Source organism: Sodiomyces alcalophilus, assembly GCF_042370955.1.
Source record: "Sodiomyces alcalophilus JCM 7366 unplaced genomic scaffold ACRALscaffold_3, whole genome shotgun sequence".
NCBI classification, from domain to species: domain Eukaryota; kingdom Fungi; phylum Ascomycota; class Sordariomycetes; order Glomerellales; family Plectosphaerellaceae; genus Sodiomyces; species Sodiomyces alcalophilus.
The window spans coordinates 148,052-165,200 of record NW_027263534.1 but is presented as its reverse complement, the minus strand read 5'-3'; the positions used below and the strand labels follow the sequence as shown (position 1 = coordinate 165,200).

The 17,149-nt window shown below is 56.0% G+C and overlaps 7 protein-coding genes across 7 annotated transcripts; 1 reads left to right on the top strand and 6 right to left on the bottom strand.

Moving 5' to 3' along the window:
• Positions 1-593: 593 nt before the first annotated feature.
• ACRALDRAFT_1062296 (uncharacterized protein) lies at positions 594-2,980 on the bottom strand. Its single transcript, XM_071016574.1, has 2 exons — positions 1,098-2,980; positions 594-1,016 (listed from the first exon to the last, which is right to left on the bottom strand). The coding sequence occupies exons 1-2, from the start codon at positions 2,313-2,315 to the stop codon at positions 864-866; spliced, it is 1,371 nt and encodes a 456-aa protein (XP_070875578.1). The 5' UTR covers positions 2,316-2,980; the 3' UTR covers positions 594-863.
• A 2,236-nt stretch (positions 2,981-5,216) lies between these two features.
• On the bottom strand, positions 5,217-5,494 carry ACRALDRAFT_1062294 (uncharacterized protein). Its single transcript, XM_071016573.1, has one exon. The coding sequence runs from the start codon at positions 5,435-5,437 to the stop codon at positions 5,273-5,275; it is 165 nt and encodes a 54-aa protein (XP_070875577.1). The 5' UTR covers positions 5,438-5,494; the 3' UTR covers positions 5,217-5,272.
• A 91-nt stretch (positions 5,495-5,585) lies between these two features.
• On the bottom strand, positions 5,586-6,866 carry ACRALDRAFT_1048857 (uncharacterized protein; the record flags this gene model as incomplete). Its single annotated transcript, XM_071015563.1, has 2 exons — positions 6,730-6,866; positions 5,586-6,669 (listed from the first exon to the last, which is right to left on the bottom strand). The coding sequence occupies exons 1-2, from the start codon at positions 6,804-6,806 to the stop codon at positions 5,586-5,588; spliced, it is 1,161 nt and encodes a 386-aa protein (XP_070875576.1). The 5' UTR covers positions 6,807-6,866.
• A 183-nt stretch (positions 6,867-7,049) lies between these two features.
• Positions 7,050-10,289, bottom strand: ACRALDRAFT_1080756 (uncharacterized protein; the record flags this gene model as incomplete). The annotated part of the gene is made up of 4 exons (XM_071019069.1): positions 7,050-7,151; positions 7,306-7,314; positions 7,463-7,473; positions 7,589-10,289. 4 exons carry the CDS (start codon positions 10,287-10,289, stop codon positions 7,050-7,052), a joined length of 2,823 nt encoding a protein of 940 aa, XP_070875575.1.
• A 497-nt stretch (positions 10,290-10,786) lies between these two features.
• On the top strand, positions 10,787-11,213 carry ACRALDRAFT_1030542 (40S ribosomal protein eS21; the record flags this gene model as incomplete). Its single annotated transcript, XM_071014897.1, has 2 exons — positions 10,787-10,818; positions 10,982-11,213. The coding sequence occupies 2 exons, from the start codon at positions 10,787-10,789 to the stop codon at positions 11,211-11,213; spliced, it is 264 nt and encodes an 87-aa protein (XP_070875574.1).
• A 777-nt stretch (positions 11,214-11,990) lies between these two features.
• ACRALDRAFT_1069346 (uncharacterized protein) lies at positions 11,991-12,818 on the bottom strand (the record flags this gene model as incomplete). Its single annotated transcript, XM_071017663.1, has 2 exons — positions 11,991-12,611; positions 12,741-12,818. 2 exons carry the CDS (start codon positions 12,816-12,818, stop codon positions 11,991-11,993), a joined length of 699 nt encoding a protein of 232 aa, XP_070875573.1.
• Positions 12,819-14,165: 1,347 nt separating this feature from the next.
• ACRALDRAFT_1031152 (uncharacterized protein) lies at positions 14,166-15,703 on the bottom strand (the record flags this gene model as incomplete). Its single annotated transcript, XM_071014903.1, has 2 exons — positions 14,166-14,266; positions 14,335-15,703. 2 exons carry the CDS (start codon positions 15,701-15,703, stop codon positions 14,166-14,168), a joined length of 1,470 nt encoding a protein of 489 aa, XP_070875572.1.
• Positions 15,704-17,149: the final 1,446 nt, after the last annotated feature.

The window sequence follows — 17,149 nt, the reverse complement described above, 5'->3', positions numbered from 1 at the left end:
GGCGATTCCATGCCAGGTTCAGGTTAGTTTGCGAGCAAAGTGTAGCAAGGCACAAAAGCCCGAGGGAGGACACAGGCAACAGGAGGACAGAGAATGTTTTCGAGAAAGTAACATGACAAGTGATGGATAGTATACTCGAGCGAGTTGGTATTTGAAGGTCGGGAAACACAAGGACAATGCGAATCAAGCCAAAACGAAGGCTTGTCCTCCAGACATGGGTGCACTTGATTCCTGTGGAGACGCGATGATTTACTCGTGATGAGTCGACACGAAGTGTTCTTGTCAGCTGGCCCTACCACTCAGTAGGCCAAGGGTCGACGAGGCAGTCGAGTTGAGGGTTTGAAATGGCGGACAACCGAAAAGAGACAAGGCCAAAGACAAGGGCATGGCATCGCACGGTGGAGCTTGGTCTCGGTAGAGCGGAGGCGAAGCTGTCATTACAGGCCCTATAGGCCTATCGCTTTCATGGCACTGCTCATCACCCGCCGCCCACCGCCAGTCGCATCCGTTTTGGTCGAGATGCATGAGAGACGAAGAACTGTGGTCATGTGGCCCCACCATCACTGGGCTTTTGCAAGGAGCTCAACTCACGTGGATCGACAATGCTTCGGCTCGGCGCGCGATTCGATTCGTCTCGATAATGTCTCTCTTTCCATAGGTCATACTAACAACTACCGCCACGATGTAGGGTAGGTGAATTATGGGTTACACAGTATCATGGGATTTACCTGATCATCTATTAGACAAGACCATCCGCTGCGTGAGTCGTGATCGTGACAAGACGGTGGTCGTTTGCTACCGGTCAGACCTTGTATTTCTTTTTTTCTTTAATTCGTGATTATCCGCTCTCCTCATCCTCCTCTTTATCGCCCGATACGAATGACGCCTGCAGCAATCAACTTTTGCACCTTGGATCGGACATCGGCATTCTTCATGTGTTCCTGCAGCGCGGCGGGGTTGGATTGCGCTTGTTGTAGGATGGCCTGCATCACAGGGTCTCCCATAATGGACATGATCTACCGAGACGATTCACGTTAATTGGGCACCCAAAAAAAAAATACAAAAGGAAAAAGGAGAAAAAGGGGGAAAAAACGCACCTCGGGATCCTTGGACAACCGCTCCCTGGTCTGCTCCTCCGTCTCATTCTCCCGCGCCGAGTACATGGCCGCGAAGGCCTTTTGCTCCTGCTGGTCAATCTCGCGACCGTTGGCGCCGTTGTGGTGCTCCTGGTCGACGAGCTTGGCCTCGCTGCAGGCGTCGACGCACTCGGAGTACTTGCGCATGCCAAAGTAGACCTGGGCCTTGCGGATGTAGGCGCGGATGAACTTGGGGTCCTTCTCGATGGCCGTGTTGCAGTCCTCGAGGGCGCTGGGGAACTCCATGAGCTTGACAAAGGCGGCGGCACGGTTGCTGTAGCCGCGGGGGTCGTCGGGGGCGCGCTTGGTCATCTCGGTGTAGGACTCGACGGCGCCCGGCAGGTCGTTCTCCTTGAACTTCCGGTTGCCCTCCTCGCGGGCCTCCTCGGCCTTGGCCGGGTCGATGTAGGCGAGGCGGGCCTGCTCGAGCTTGTTGCGCTCGGCGGTGCGCAGCTTGTTGTTGACGTCGGGGGTGCGGTGCTCGGTCAGCGACCTCTTGTAGTTCTCGACGGCCTGGTCCAGGTTGCCCATCTTCTCGTAGGCGGTGCCGATGCGTGCGTAGCTCTTGGCGATGAGCTTAAAGTCGGCGTACATGGCGCGGCCCTCCTCGACGGCCTTGGTACACGTGTCGATGCAGGCCTGGTAGTCGCCCTTTTCGAAGTGGGCGGCACCCAGGTTGTTGAGGTAGGTGATGTCCTTGTGTAGCTCCCAGGCCTTGCTGTAGTGGGCGATGGCCTCGTCAAAGTTTCGCTTCTTGTAGTTCTCGGTGCCCAGGGCCTTCTCCTTGTCGGCCTCCTCCTTGGCCTTCTTCTTGGCCAGCGCCTCTTCGTCCTCGGGCTCGGGCTCGGGCTCGGGTTCCGGCTCGGGGGCCTTTTGTGCGGCGGCAGGACGCGGGGGCGCCGGTGCGTCGGTCATTTCCTCCTCGCGACCGGCATTCGCCGTGTCAGTGGCCCCGATATCGCTCGGATCGCGCATCTGTAGGTCGACGCCCATGAGGACGCCGAGGACCTGCAACATGCGGGGGTCGGAGAAGAGGTCGGGGCTGTTGGGGTTATTCTTGATCTGCTGAAGCTTGGCCATAAAGGCAGGGTCGGCGACGAGGGAGCTGGTCTTGGGGTTGTTGGCTAGCTTCTGGATAAGCTGCGGGTCGCTGAACAATTCGCCGAGGCCGCCGCTCATGTCTGGGCCGCCGCCTGCCTCTTGCTCCATGGCCCTTTTTGTGGAGGCCAGGTCCCTCTGAAGGCCGGCATTGGAGGGGTCGTGCTTCAAGCCCGCCTCGTACGCGTCGTGGGCTCCGAGGTAGTCGCCCTTGCCGTAGAGTGCAGTACCCTTTCGGCCCCAGCCCTTGGGCCAGTCGGGCTTCAACTGGGTGGTCTTCTCGGCATCTTCCAGGGCCTTGTCCCAGTCCTTTTTGGATGCGTAGGCGGCTGAGCGGTTGCTGTAGAGGATGTGGTTGGAGGGGTCGATGGCGATGGCCTGGGTGAACTTGTCACTGGAGGGTGTCAAGTAAGGTCAGCAAAGCCATTCAGAGCGGAAGTGGGGGCAGCTATGTCTTACACGGCCTCGTCAAAGTTCTTCTCGGCAATGGCCTTGTTGCCGAGAGCCTTGAGCTCGTCGGAAGACGCCATAGGTAGGGAGGGATTGGTTATTTGGTTGAGGGTGAGTGAGAATCTGCTCGGTTGGCGGCGAGAGAGGGGTAGGGTCTGTCAGAGGTCGAGGTGGATTTGCAACTCGTGGGATTCCTTCTGTCGTCAAAATATGTGTATTCTTGTCTTCTCTGCAATGGTCTTGGAAATGGAAACTGGTCCAGAAGAAGCTAAATATGGATTAATGGTCAGTGAGGGAAAAAGAAGAAAGGAAAAAGGAAGAAAAGAAGAAAACGAGGACGATGAAAAGCTGCTGCCCACTAATTATTACCGACTCCCTCGTACCTGCCTCAGGTCCAGGTGCAGTTGCCCATTGCGGGTGTAACTTGGTGGCAGTGACGACGAGCTCCTTCTAGCTCCTTCGATGGCTGTGGGGCAGCAGCTCTCCTAATTGGCCTGTCTGTTTCTACAGTACCGCAAACGGTGTACACGTAATAAGTACTGTACAAGTACGTACTCATCTCGACCAAGTCACGAAGTAACAATTCCGACGAGTTTCTTCACCACCATCGCAAGTATACGCGCAAGGGGAAACTCGTCGGACTTTTGCGACATCAAGTGGCCGAGGGTTCATCTTTGGCTTCATAGAGCACAATAGAGGCCCTGGGATTCTCGGTTTTATCAAAAGACCTACAATACATATCAAGTCATTCTTCCATACATGAGGTACCCTGAGCTAATAAAGCCTTCCAGCAGCAACATTGTGAAAAGTCAAAGAACCTGCTTGACCCAGGGAAAACAGAACGAAGCCGATACTACGAGGGACCACTAGTTTGAACGCTTGTCATCTGCCTTGGCTTTTGCGTCCGGCGCCTTGGGATCTTCCTTCTTGGGATCGGAATTCGAACTGGCGCCGATATAGTACAGATGCTCTGAAATGCTCTGGTCGTCGTTGAGCCACCTATCGATCATTGGCGTTTCTCTGTCGTCCCTAAAGGAGATGGTTCATTGTGTTAGCCGGGCTGATTCTGGGAACAAGGGGGGTTCACAATGCCGCATCGAGATGTTCATACTTCTTCTTCTTCTTCTGGGGTTCGTCATGGGCCATTGTGCTGTTCGAGGACCTTGGATGGGCGCGCATCTGCTCACAGATGACACCAGACCTTTCTTTATAGTGACTCGACTTGGTTAGACGTCGTTGTCAGGTTAGAATGGGAGCCCCAACGAAGAGGGTAATGCTTTGGTGTTGGTGTTCCTCGTCTTGAATCGAACAAACTTCAATGTTGTCACAGCATTTGGCTGTCCATATGCGACGAGGTTCCATCATCTCCGGATGAAAAGGGCTCACACGGACATATTTATACTTCTCCACAACCAAAGATGCTCGAGATGGACGCTGGATTTGATCGGGTTGGACTTCAACTCCTCTCGACGCACGAGAATGACCCCGTGACTCTACCTCTGCACACCCTACATGCGCTGGTAATCAGCCAAAAGCCAGCTCTCCGGCATTCATGTCTTTGCAGCCCAATCTCGGCAGTAGACAAGTAATATTGGCGAGGTACGGTTGATAGTCGTCTGCGAGGGGACTCGAGAAGGAAGCGTACGTGGGTGTCGGCATGACCATGGACATGGGAAGTGAGAATGGAAAAGAGTTGACATGTCTCTTGCATGTGCATAGCAAGCAGGCCCAGTGTCCACATTTTCAGTTGAGCCGTCCGACATCCCGACTCTAGCGATGATCTATATCATCGGATAAGGTCCGATGCAGCATGGAACCTTCACCCGTACCAAGCAGCCATCATGATCCGGACGGGAAGCGGAGGGTCCCGCTCCACCTACAACAACAACAACGACGACGACGACGACGACGTCGGGTCTCGAGAAAGCATGGCAACAATCCATACCCTGAGGGGAAGCCGGGAATGTTCACCGGTCTCAACAGCTGAGACCTCAAAGACTAACCCCTTCCTCCCATTTCCATCTATTCACGCAACGACACGTGGATTGCGAAAGGCCGTGAAGCAGGGAAATAGACACGATATTATTATTCTCCCGAGGGACCGGCTGCATTGCGACGCGAGGTATCGGCTGGCATGCCATGATTGGGATCCAACCAGAAGCTCCGTTAGATTAATCTCAGTCCATCCCATTGAGAAGTCCGTGGGGGGAAGCACCCAACATGCTGGACATGAACATCATGTCGGCCCGGCCCCCAAGGGAGGGGTTGTCCCGTCCAATGGCGCCTGCAGTTCCTCGGCACGGTGTCGTCGCCATCATGTCATTCATCTGCGGCCAACTCGTCTCCTTCATGAGGCCCCATTTTTCCCGGCAAAAAGGAGAGGAGGAGGAAATATTCCGCAGGGAAAGGGTCCAAGGGGACGCCATGTGGAGACGACCGGCTCCCCGGGGTAATGCGCAAGTAAGTAGGCGGTTTGCCCTGCATAGGTAAGTAGGTAGGTAGGTAGGTAGGTAGGTAGGTAGGTAGGTAGGTAGGTAGGTAGGTAGGTAGGTAGGTAGGTAGATGGGTAGGTAGTTGAGCCGCATCTGTCAGGGAGTCTGGCATGCCCCCGTTTTTTTGTCCTTGGTGCGCGGCCCATTTCTGCCCCATAATGCCTTTACCAGCGAGCAGTGACCCGGGAGAACGGGCGTATAAGTGGAGTTGTTGGCCGCCAAACATCGAGTAGGCGACGAGATGACGAGGCGACGATGCATTCCGACCAGTCGGTAAGGCTCCATAAATCTTATTTCATCGTCAGAAACCGTTTTCCGTCTGCGCCTCGAATCTGACAGCCTTTACCAGGTTAGACCACGCCTGATGAGTGGGAGACGGCACATCCCCGGGGAAGGCGAAGAAAAGAACTTAGAGCTTGCTCTGTTCAGCTTCTCCAGAGCCTCCAGAGCCTCCAGAGCCTCTTGCTCCCTCTTGCTCCCCCTCCCTCTCCTCTTTAAGCAGCTCCTCCCGCCCTCGCACCTCGACCTCCCTCGGCCCATCCTTGGCAAACCGGACGACGACGACCCTGTCCCAGTCGCCTCCCCGACCGCTACCCTTGAGCTCCGGCCCGGGCTTGTCGAGACCCAAAACGACCCGACCGTCCTGCCTCCGAGTAAAGAGGTTATAAGGGCTCATCACCTTTTCCGACCACGGGATCCTCGACGTGGGGTGTTCCGGTCCCGCCCCCTCGCCCGACAAGGACGTGGGCACCTTTTCCAGAAATGCGCGCAGCCGGTCTCGCTGCGCCGCAAACTCGGACGGCGACGACGACGACGATCCTCCGCCGGTGCAAAACTGCGACACGAGCTGCAGGAGGTAATACTGCGGCGGAAACAAGATAATCTCCCCCCGGTCCGCCTTGGCGAGCCACTCGGCCGCGTCGTCGAACCGGGCCGTCGTGTGCTCCACCCCGCCGTCGGGCGTCGCCACGATGATCTCGCTCTGCCGCGCCACCTTGGCCGCCGTCGACGTCGGCGAGAGCGACACGTCCGGGAACATGTACACGTACATCTGCGTCGTGTACCGCCGCGCCACGTTGGTCGGGGTCACCCAGCGCGTGAAGGGAATCAGGCGGTCGTCGTCCGGCACGCCGCCCAACGAGTCGACCAGGTCCGAGAAGCGCTGCTTGTTGGCGTGGATGCGCTTGCGCGCCGCGTCGCGTTCTGTTGGCGGCAGGGTGACGAGCACGCGGTCGCAGTCGTCCACGTTGGCCGATACGTCTTCCTTGCGCGTCGCGAGGAGGATGCCCGTCTCTTCGAAGCATTCGCGGATCGCGCCTCGGCGGTAGGCCGGCCCGTCCTGGTGGCGCTCACTCGAACCGACGGGCGGGATGGGACCGTCTTGGTGGCTGTCGAGATTCCCGCCGGGAAACACATGAGCCGATGCAAACGACGCCGACGTCTTTACGCGATGGAGCAGAAGGACCTGGTTGGTGGGTGAGAGGAGAAGGATGCTGATAAGAAGTTAGTGCGCGATTCTAAGGGAGCCTTGAATTAATCATCTTAAAACTGACCTTGAGCTAGGCCGGGGTTCAAGCACAGGTCCCTTTGCCTTTGACCCAGTCGAGGCCTTTCTCCTTTGTTGTGCCATGATCTGACTATGTCGACTGAGTGGTGAAAAGTGAGGCCGTATCCTCGGTGACCGTATTGGCGATGCGATTGGGGACGAGAGCTGGGGGCTATGAGATGAAGCTGCTACACCGACAACTGAGTGAGGACGGAGCGAAAGACCATATGTTGATATCTTTCGCACCGGCGACGTAAAAGACATCCTGCACTTTCGTTTCTCTTGGAGAAATGGTCATCGCAACGACTTTTATGATCCTTTATTCGGTTATATCACGAGGACCAAAGTCCGAGTCCCAAGTCGTAGAACCTTTAGCTTCTTGAGATCCATGGCGGGGCCTAAGATTTTGCCGAGGTCCGTTCTTAGCCCCTGGAATCAAGGTACATGTACATTACAGGTACATGTACTTTTACCAGTACCGTACGAAGTACAGTGTCACGATAGCTGGACAACGACTCGGACAGCCCCCTTTTCTGCCTCATAAGCAAGTCTTGAACTCGTAACCACCTAGGTTGGAACTTACAGTATTGTTCTGCTTATGAATATCGTTCGTCGTATTCGTTATTCATAGAAAAGACTAGAAAATAAAAAAAAGGCCCTGCGAGTAGGTGCTTTGCTCCATCCGCACCCTTCGATGACCAAGTCGTCCCCGGGCAAATCATCATATACCTACAACGTACAGACACCACCCCTACCCAAGGATGCCGGCTACCAGGTATCGCTATCCTTCTAACCCATTCAAAACCTCTTCCTCTCCTTGCCCGACAGATTCACCCGCCAGAGACAGCACACGCTCTTCGACTCACACCACTGCTTCACCTCCCACGCCGAAACCTCGCCGTCGTAGCCCACTCTGGTCAGCTGCCCCGAGTTGAGCCACGCCGCCAGATCTTCCAGAATCACCGGGTCGTACATGAGCATCTTCTCGTGCCACGACGGTTGACTCGGATCCTTGGTGGGAGCTGCTTCCGTGACCGCCTTGGTTATATGCCGCATGAGCGCCGACTGCTGCTGGTCCACCGCCGCACCGGACACCAGCGACGTCTCCGTCTTCTCGTCTAGCGAGAGCGACATGTCCACGCCGCCCGGCGAAGAGAAGGACCCTTCGGGCGAGCACGTCAGTGCGGCCGAGCTGTCTGATGCCGAATCCGGTATTTCAATCACCTCGGCAGACGATTGTGCTTTGGGTTTTGGGGCGGCTCGTCTCTTCGGCGTCTGTGGCGCCACAGGCTCTGTCTTGGATGCCGTTGTTCCTGTGGTTTTCGAAACTGACACCTTGGCTCCGCTACCTGCCTTGGCCTGAGATTTCGGTTTTGCCACCGCATCGGCGTCTTTAGTTGTGCTACTGTCTTTACGCGGTCGACCCCGTGGTCTTTTCGCCGGCGGTTGTGTCGATGTGGCCTTGGTAGGCTCGCTTGCGGCCGCTTCCTTGCGCTGCTGCTGCGAGCTTGTAGAGAGCGACTTGTTCGACGGAAGAGGGTTTAATGCCACCCGAGGTTTGTGCTTGCTTTCCCAGCATTGGTCCAGCAGCGCGAGCATCGCGGCCCTTCGCTTGACCGGCTTGAAACCGTACGACGTAATCTCCCTGGAAAGTTGCGAATCCGTGTATAGGTCGTACTTGGGTTTCGGAGGAACACCAGAACCCGCTGCTGCTGTTGCTTCTGCTGCACGGCTGGTCTGCGTTGCCGGACCGGGAACCTTGGACGAGGTGTCCTGTTTTGGCGTAGCTGGCAGAGTAGATACCGATGCCTGTGACGGACACACAGCTTGGCCCGAATACGGTGGAGTGCATAGTTGCGTCATATCGGAGCCAGCGTCTATAGTGGCCGTCGTAGTGGTAATCGCACTCGGCCTTGATGCATCTCGCGAGGCTGAAGAAGAAGCAGAAGGGAATGACAGTCCACTCGAAGCCAATTTCTCACTCCATACCCCTTTCACACCCGGACGCCTCGGCGCGTCTTTCGAAAGAATATCCATCTCTGGGAAGCTTTCGTCATCTGTCGTCGAAGAAACTTCAATCCGCGAGGACATGGCATGCTGCCCGTCGACAACATACCCGAATGGATCATCGTCAGGTAGTGACGAGTTCGCCATGGGCGTATTGACGAGATCAATCAACTCAAGGTCCAACAGCCCCCCGTCCTCGTCCCGGGCCCCGACCCCCCACAGTTTCCGCCGCGGTTTCGGCTCCACGGCATCGCTGTGGATGGGGCTCGCGAAAGGGTCGCTGTTCTCACGCGCCTCCGCCTCCTCGTTGGAAAGTCGTATGGCCGTTTGCAGGTCTCGGAGTACTGTCGGCGACTGCTCCCTTGCCAGCTGACTCGATGTACCGAACACAAAACTCTGCTTGGAAACCTCTTGAATCGCTGTGTTGGGGGACAAGAGAACAGGCTCGGGCGACTCTTTCTTTCCTTTTTTCCTTCTTGTCGGTTTCCTACCCGGCTTCTTCGGACCTTTCGCGCCTGCGGTCCCCTCTGTTGCCTGCTGCTCCACGTAATCGAGAATGGATGCCGTGGGCGGCTCCTGCTCCGACTCGTCGCGCCTAGCGTACAGAGCCGTTGCCGCTTCGGTGATGGTCCGAGCCTTCTTCTTCTTGGGCGCTTTTTTGGTCGGTGACGCGTCTGTTCCCGAGACGCTCGGGTCGTCGGGGACCACCGCGGTTTTCTTCCTCTTCTTGAAGATCTCCGGGATTCCCTCCAGGCAACCAGCTACGGCCGCTCCAATCTGTTCCTCTTCCCGGCCATACTTGGCGAGGAAGTTCCCAAAAGCCTCGTTCGACGTGTCATTGCCCGGGTACTTCGCCGCCGATGACACCATCTCTCGGATATCCGACGACGCGGAGCCAATGGTGATGAGTTTATCCGATGGAGGTGGCGTCCAATCCATCCTCCGTTTGGAAGCTGGAGGTAGCTCGAGGGGTGCATCAGCATCATCATCCGCATCAGCAACTTTCGGCGCCGGCCCCTCCGCCTGATCACCGTTTGATTTGTTCGATTTGTTCGATTTAGTCGACTTGCTCGACTTGCTCGGCTTGACCTCGGGAAAGTAATGGCTTCGCACCTCCGACGCCTTTCTCGTCTTATTCTTGCTTTGACCGGCCTTGGCCTTCTTCCCCGGCTTGTCGTCTGGCGTTTCGTTTCCGTTTCCTGTCGGCGGCTTTGGTTGTTTGGGCTTTGCCTCACGAAGTTTACCAGAACCAGCTTTCCGCCTGCCTCTTTTCGTTCCTGGTGCTGGTATCCGAATGACCTGAACAGAGTCTTCTCCATCTTCCTCGTCATGGATCGGCTCCGTGGGAAGTCTGGCAGGCGTCACTAGGTCGATTGGCGTTTGCTTCGTCGCTGGGAAGCTCGCGACGTGGGAGGCCGGCTGTGGTGTGTGGTTCCAAGATGATCGCGCGAGCTCTTCAGGTTCCCGTGAAGGTTTGGTAATTCCCCACATCTCGTCGAGCGACGGGAATGGGGACGACGATGCGTCATGACGAGGCGGAGGCTTGAACGGAGTTGCCATGGCCGCTGTTGTCGTGGTAGCGAGGGTTCTCTGACAAATGCGCCGAGCGCATCTTCCTAGAGCGACGCGCAGCAGATTGATTGTTTGCCTGCCCAAGAGGTTTGTGTAGAGAGAAGAGCGAAGGTCGTGCAGATCGTCAAGACATTGATGGTGCTTTCGTTTCTTTTCCCTTTTCCCTGTGCTGTTCCTGTCGAGTGCCACTATGACAACCAGGATCAACAACAACAGTTCTCCCGTCTTGGAGGTAGGACAAACCGCGAGAGCCGCACGGTGTCACGTGATTACACCCTGTAATGATTTGATTTCTGGTCACATGACCCATCCCTCAGGGCATGCGGGTTCGGCAACAAGTCGAGGTACGTACCCCACCAATCGAAAATTCGGGCCTACCCACCAAAATTCATCAAAATTGTGACTTGAACCTTTTCAATCGCTTTCTCCCGACAACCCCTACCAAACCCACCTTCAAGGCCCAGATCCCACCACAAACCGCAGCCATGGAGAACGACCGCGGCGAGATTGTCGACCTGTACGCATTTTCCTCCCCATGAACACCATACCCCGCCGATGCGAGATGCGAGGACGAAATGCAGCTCCATAGGCCATGACCATTTCACTCCATCGCCTAAGGACCGAAGGACGGGTTTATTATCGTTATTATCATTTTGCTGACACCAGCTTCTCTCGTGTAGCTACGTCCCGAGGAAGTGCTCGGCGACCAACCGCATCATCAAGGCCAAGGACCACGGCTCCGTACAGATCTCCATCGCCAAGGTCGACGAGAACGGCCGTGCCATCCAGGGCGAGAACCAGACCTACGCCCTGTGCGGCTTCGTCCGCTCCATGGGCGAGGGCGACGACTCCCTCAACCGCCTGGCCCAGCGCGACGGCTTCCTCAAGAGCGTCTGGAGCGCCCAGCGATAAATATATTTGCTGAAGGCCGGGGGCGATTGAGAATGGTGGGGGAATGAGGGTACGTCGTCTCATCATGTTCTGCCATGCCGGCCGTTCTCAACCTCTCGCATGCGGGCTAACATGATTTGAATTTGAATATAGGAATTACGTTATTCGGTTTTTCTTTTGGTCGGTCGGTTGGTCGGTCGGTCAACATGGTGATACTAGACTCGGTGGCATTGCGCACCGCCGTCAGGCGTCTGGCTCTCATTTGAGAGAAAATGGCATTATCCCACGATTCCACGAATATGACATGGTCCCCTCAACTACGAATACGTCCTTTTCTTTACCCTCGCCGTCGCTCAGTGCCAGGCCCTTGTTATTCTTCAGCTTCGCCTTCCCGGCTAGTCAAGTCTCCTCGTTCCACCATTTCCAGGTTTCCATGGTCGAGGATTCTGGGGCTACTTCGATAGTCCCCGTGCCGCAGATTGAACTAGGCTCTGAAAAAGCCGTGCCCCTCAAGGTGTGTGGTCATGGTACAGATACGGGTCTCACATATTATACCGACGAAGCATTTACGTGTATCGTTCATCAAGACATGTTCCTCGTCTACCTATTTACTTTGTGCAAGTTGAAACGCTATGTCTGAACCCTGCGTGGAAGAAGCAGGTTGGGGGTCAGCTGCAGCCCCTCCCTGACGTGAATGTACAAATTTCTACCTCAGCTTCATCTCCGGCTGTCCTGACAACAACCATGCCCCCGTTCTTTATATACTGGCCAGGCACGCCCGGCAATCATCCAGCCAGCTCACTTCCACAACCAACCCTTGCCGTTGGGGCGGTACGACCGGGACGACATGTCTCCCACAGATTCCTTGACGACCTCCCAGAATCCCTTGACGACGTCACTCCGCTGCCAAGCCTCGAGGGTCTCGCGGTCCTTGTACCGGGCAAAGATCCGCGCGCCGACCTCGTTGTCCAAGCTCTTCAGACCGAGGAAGGTGAGAACCTCGCCCTTGCCGTCGCGCTTCTGGGCCAGCTCGACAGAGTGGCACAGCATGCGCAGGGCGCCCAGCAGCTCCCTCCGCGCCGCGGCGTCGACGCACCGGATCTGCACGTCGTGCATGATGCCGCACTCCTCCTTGCGGCCGGAGAAGTCGAGGAAGCCGCCGGCGACGCCGAAGTTGACGAGGTCCAGCCCCGTGGTCATGATGGGCAGCGCCGCGGGGAGGAAGCCCTTGGTCATGGCCTCGGACTTGAGGTGGACCTCGTACAGGTCGTCGCGGCACCCGTACACCTCGAAGGCGAGCATGTAGTCCGTGCGGGAAGGGTTGTCGGCATGCTCCAGCGGTAGGCCAAAGTAGTATGTGTAGGTGTTGGGCTCGTTGGCGAAGACGTGCTCCGCTAGCTTGTCGTAGGCGGCTTGCCACTATTGGTCTCGTCAGTTGTATTCTTTCATATGTGTGTATTTTTCTCGCTCTTGTCAAGGAACATGTCAAGGAACATGATAGTAGTCAAACATCCATGCACCGAAGTGTAGGTGGAAAGTTAAGCTTACATCATCGTAGTGGTCTGGTACGAAATTGACGTTGCCGAAGAGGATCAGCTTGTCCTTGATATCGGGAACTTGCGCCATGTTTAGGGGCTGTCGGAAAGATAGTATGTGATTGGAAACGGAAATCTCTATACTATGGCGATGGAGGGGATGAGGACAAATCGGTCTCTGAATTTCGTGGGAAGTTGGTTTGTTGGAATTGCTACGGCATGGACTTCGCCATCTACTGACTTGCTCATCATTTATATTCTCCTCAGCAGCTACCAAGACGAGGGGCAGCCGTGAAGCTACCCGACCCGAGTAACGGGTCCCGAGAATGAACCTATTCCCACAACTCCGCTCCTCTCTCTCTCACTTTCTGCGCTAGTCCCAGCACCATCTCGCGTCTCGATATCCAGACCTCCAGAGTACGGGACCAATAACAAGGCCCCGGATTTGAAGGTATCCCGTATCCCGTCTTTAGTGTGCTTCTCCGTATCGGTGGCGGGGAATTTGAATTCATAAACGGCCAATACCCTATACAATGCGTGGTACTGATCTTGAAGAACCGTACAGTGAGACCTTGGACCCAATACTGTGGGACGATCGTCACGTTTCCAACGTTTCCGTTTCCCGGGACGCGTTATCCGATTGGATGACCCCACGAACCAGTTTCCGCCCGACTCCAATTGGTCCATCTTAGCGCTTTGGCCCCCTGAAAAGGAAACGCGACAGAGTCCGGTAATGGTGTCCGAACAAGTACACAGTACATTGACGATTGACATGACGATGTTTACGAAGTACTTTGTCCCAAATTTCCATTGCTCAGACGCATTTCCACTTCGTAAGACAAGACATACAGTGATGAGACAAAACTATCGAGCCGATATACTTTCAGCACCACGTTATAAGTGTGCGTAAGTAGGTACATCGGCTCGACACTTATGTCAAGCTACTGTACCTTTGTTACTTAGCCACTAAGTAAAGATTGCGGCAGACTCAACAATCCGCCACTGCCACTATACACAATGGCGGTTAATAAACATCCGTCGAATGTATTGTCGAGCCAGTGCAACTAGGGACGCATACAGCGTATACAGACAACTCCTTCACGACGAATGACTGCATATTCCAGGCTCAATAGAATCAAGAATCAGGTCCCAGTCAGCCATGCTAGGGTTTCTTATAACTTCAACCAACTAGATATATCCTAGGCTGTCTGTCGATCCAATAAATTACCATTATTTCCCTCCCCGACTGCAACGAGTGAAATATCGTGCCAAAGCCAGACAAGGTATCATTCCAAAAGTTGTCCATATCCTTCCAAGTACACCTGAGATTCAACCAGAAAAAGATCAAAGTATTTACGTTGTATTGTTTCGCTCCCACAAAGTCGGCCCTCGAGTTGGACCAGACTCGCAGTAGGGTATTTTGCATCTTTGCACATCTTCAAGTGACCTGCTTGTTCTTCTCCGCGTTTTCGTCGTTCTCCAAGAACACCTCAATCTTGTCGTTCATGCGGTGTCCGATATCCTGGCAGCAAATGCAGGCTATTCACTCTTGTTAGAAGAAAAGGTTCATGTATTTCCCCCCTTTACAGAGGAAGAGGAAAACTCACCAATGATGCAAATGACGCCGAAAGAAAGTGACGAAAGCGCAGTCGTCCGAAGACCCACGACGTAGCTCTGCTTGAACGCCGCGCCAGCCGCAGCCATAATGTCGGCCGTGATACCGGGCACCTCCGACAAAGCGGCCGAGCCCAGGGGCAGGGCGCCCATGAGGGCCTCGACAGAGGACTCGGGAAGACCAGCAGCGATGGCGGCAGTCGGGATGATGCGCGCGGCCTCCTTGCCCTGGACGTTGGCCAGAATGGTCTGGTAAACGGAAATGGCGACGGAGCCGCCGGCGAAACGCGCCACACCCGCCAGGCCGCCGGCAATTCCGAGCTCGTGCTGCTCCGTACCGAACTGGATAAAGGCGATGCTGAGGTACTGGGCCCAGCCGAAACCAACCTCGGAGAGGAAGATCATGGCGATCATGAGGCCCTTGCGCTCCGGGTTTCCGAGGGCCAGGAGCGCGCCGAAGACGACCATGATGACGCAGCTGCCCGTCAGGGTCCAGCGCCAGTGGCCAATCTTGGAACCGAACAGCGTGAGCAGGACGGCACCGAACGTGAGGCCCAGGTTCTGCGGCAGGGTGAGCACGATGCTGTAGCGGAAGTCGGTCGTCTCGTCGGTGAAGAAGACGTTGATCATGGTGGGCCAGATGACGTTGAGGCAGTAGTAAAACATGGTGATGACGAAGCCCGCCACGAAGGGGGCCGTGAGCCGGCGGCCGTGGTCGCGCGTGAAGATGCGCGTCGGGGTCAGGGGCTGCTTGAGGGGCATAAAGGTCTCCCACAGGGCAAAGGCGGTCATGAGGCCAAAGCCCGACACGAGCGTGCCGATGACCATGGGGTCGCTCGACTCCCGCGTCGTGGTGTAGACGATGCCCGTGAGGATAAGCGTCGTAGAGATGATGAAGAGGAGAGCGCCGACGTAGTCGAGTTCCCGGAGAGCCTGGCGCGGGGGCAGGCCACGCGGGTGCCTAGGCGGGAAGTAGTAGAAGAAGAGGCCGGTAAAGGAGAAGACCACGGCGATGGCGGGGCCGTAGAAGAGCCAGCGCCAGGCGTCGCCATTCACGACGGAGAAGCGGCCGGCGACGGGACCCACGACGACGGAGAAGTAGACACCGATATCCGCAAGGACGATGGCCGAGTGCCGCCACTTGTTGGGGAGCAGCTCGGGGAGCGCAAAGGCCGCGAGCTGCGCGTTACCTCCGCCGAAGCCGATCAGGGCGCAGGACACAATGACCGAGGTGTTGTTCTTGGCTGAACCGCCGACGATGAAGCCGATGAAGAGTATGATGTTGCCGCCGACAATGAACCACCGCCGGCCGAACAGATCCGAATTGGCACCGCAAATCATGAACGCGATGGTGACGCACATGGTGTAAACTGGGATGTACCACGTAGCACCCGCCGGGTCGCCGAGCCGGGCGGCCACGACGCCCTGCACGGAGCTTAGCGAGGGTACGATCCAGAAGGAGATGCCATAGGATAGTGCGAGAATCTAGCGCATTCCATCGTCAGTTTTCTTTTCCTCTCCTTTCGTATCAGAGACAGCACATACCCAGACGACGATCCACGTCTTCAAGGTGACCTCGTACTGAGAGTCATCTTCCGGAATGTAGGCAACCTCCTTGTTTTCGGTATGCGCAGCCTCTGGCGTCTTCTCGATATCGATGCCGGACTGCTCCTGGTTCTCGGTGGTAGGAGGGTTCGGCTGCGGAGTGTCCGCCTGGGGTTGAGCACTTTCAGTGACAGCCATGTCGACCACGCGCCGGCTTCCCTGTTTGTTGGCTAAACGGCTTGTTCCACGAAGATTTGCTCTACCAAGAATCCAAGAACGGTATAGGAACACCAAGAAGAAAACGAAAACAAAGGCAGACAGTGACCAAATCAGACCACTCTCCAGCCTTCTCTCTAAGCGGCGGGATGGCCATCTTTATGGGAATCACAGCTCGAGGCCCATTGGAACTCTCTGGCCAATTGCCGAAGCCGCGGCTTTGAACAAGCGCGCAGACATTCCAGCTTGGCCATGCTAACCCTGATCTGCAAAGCGTCAGGGCATATTGAGACCAAGTAAAGCCATTTGTCTCGTAGCATTAAGACCTTTTGGGACCAGTCTCAGGCGAAGGCGAGAGCTCATCTGTGCTGGGCCCCATAAACAGCACCGTCTGGGTCGTGGCATCGCGAATGGGGGCATATCGGTCGACGCGCTAAGACCCGCCTAGGCCGTTGATTCCCCCGCTTTCCCCAGAGCAACCCCAGATATGAAGCTAGGCAAAGAGGACGGGGAAGGGAGGTAGTGGGCCTTCGGAAAACAATCTCCAGAAAGTCGCCGACCCTCTCTCGTTAACGTAGCGCACAACAGTCCCCGTCCCACACGTGGACACTACCATCGACACTCCGGAGCAGGGGTTCCAAGCTGCAGGGGCGCAGAACTGATCGACCACGTGAAAGGCAAACGACCCTTGGTTCAAAAAGATGCACTCATACGTCAGCTCTGACCTCTCCATAGATGGTTATCATTCGCTTCCATGGTATCGGAACCCCAGCAGTGCACTCGGGCCCCGACTTGGCCAGAGCTGGTGGCGGCATTTGGCTAGTTGGTCCGGATAGGGATAGTCAAAGTGGTTAGTGAAGATGCTTAATCGTGTCTGCTCGCCCACTAGCTCCGCACCAGGCGGTCCATCCGCCCAGCCTCTTTTGCTTAGAAAGACCCGGAAAGCCCTTCAGGAAAATTGACTCCGTTCACCGCAAGGACGACTCGTTCGCCTCGACGCGCATCGCGTGACCCGCCAATAGTTCACTTGGGCTCAGGGATCCTACT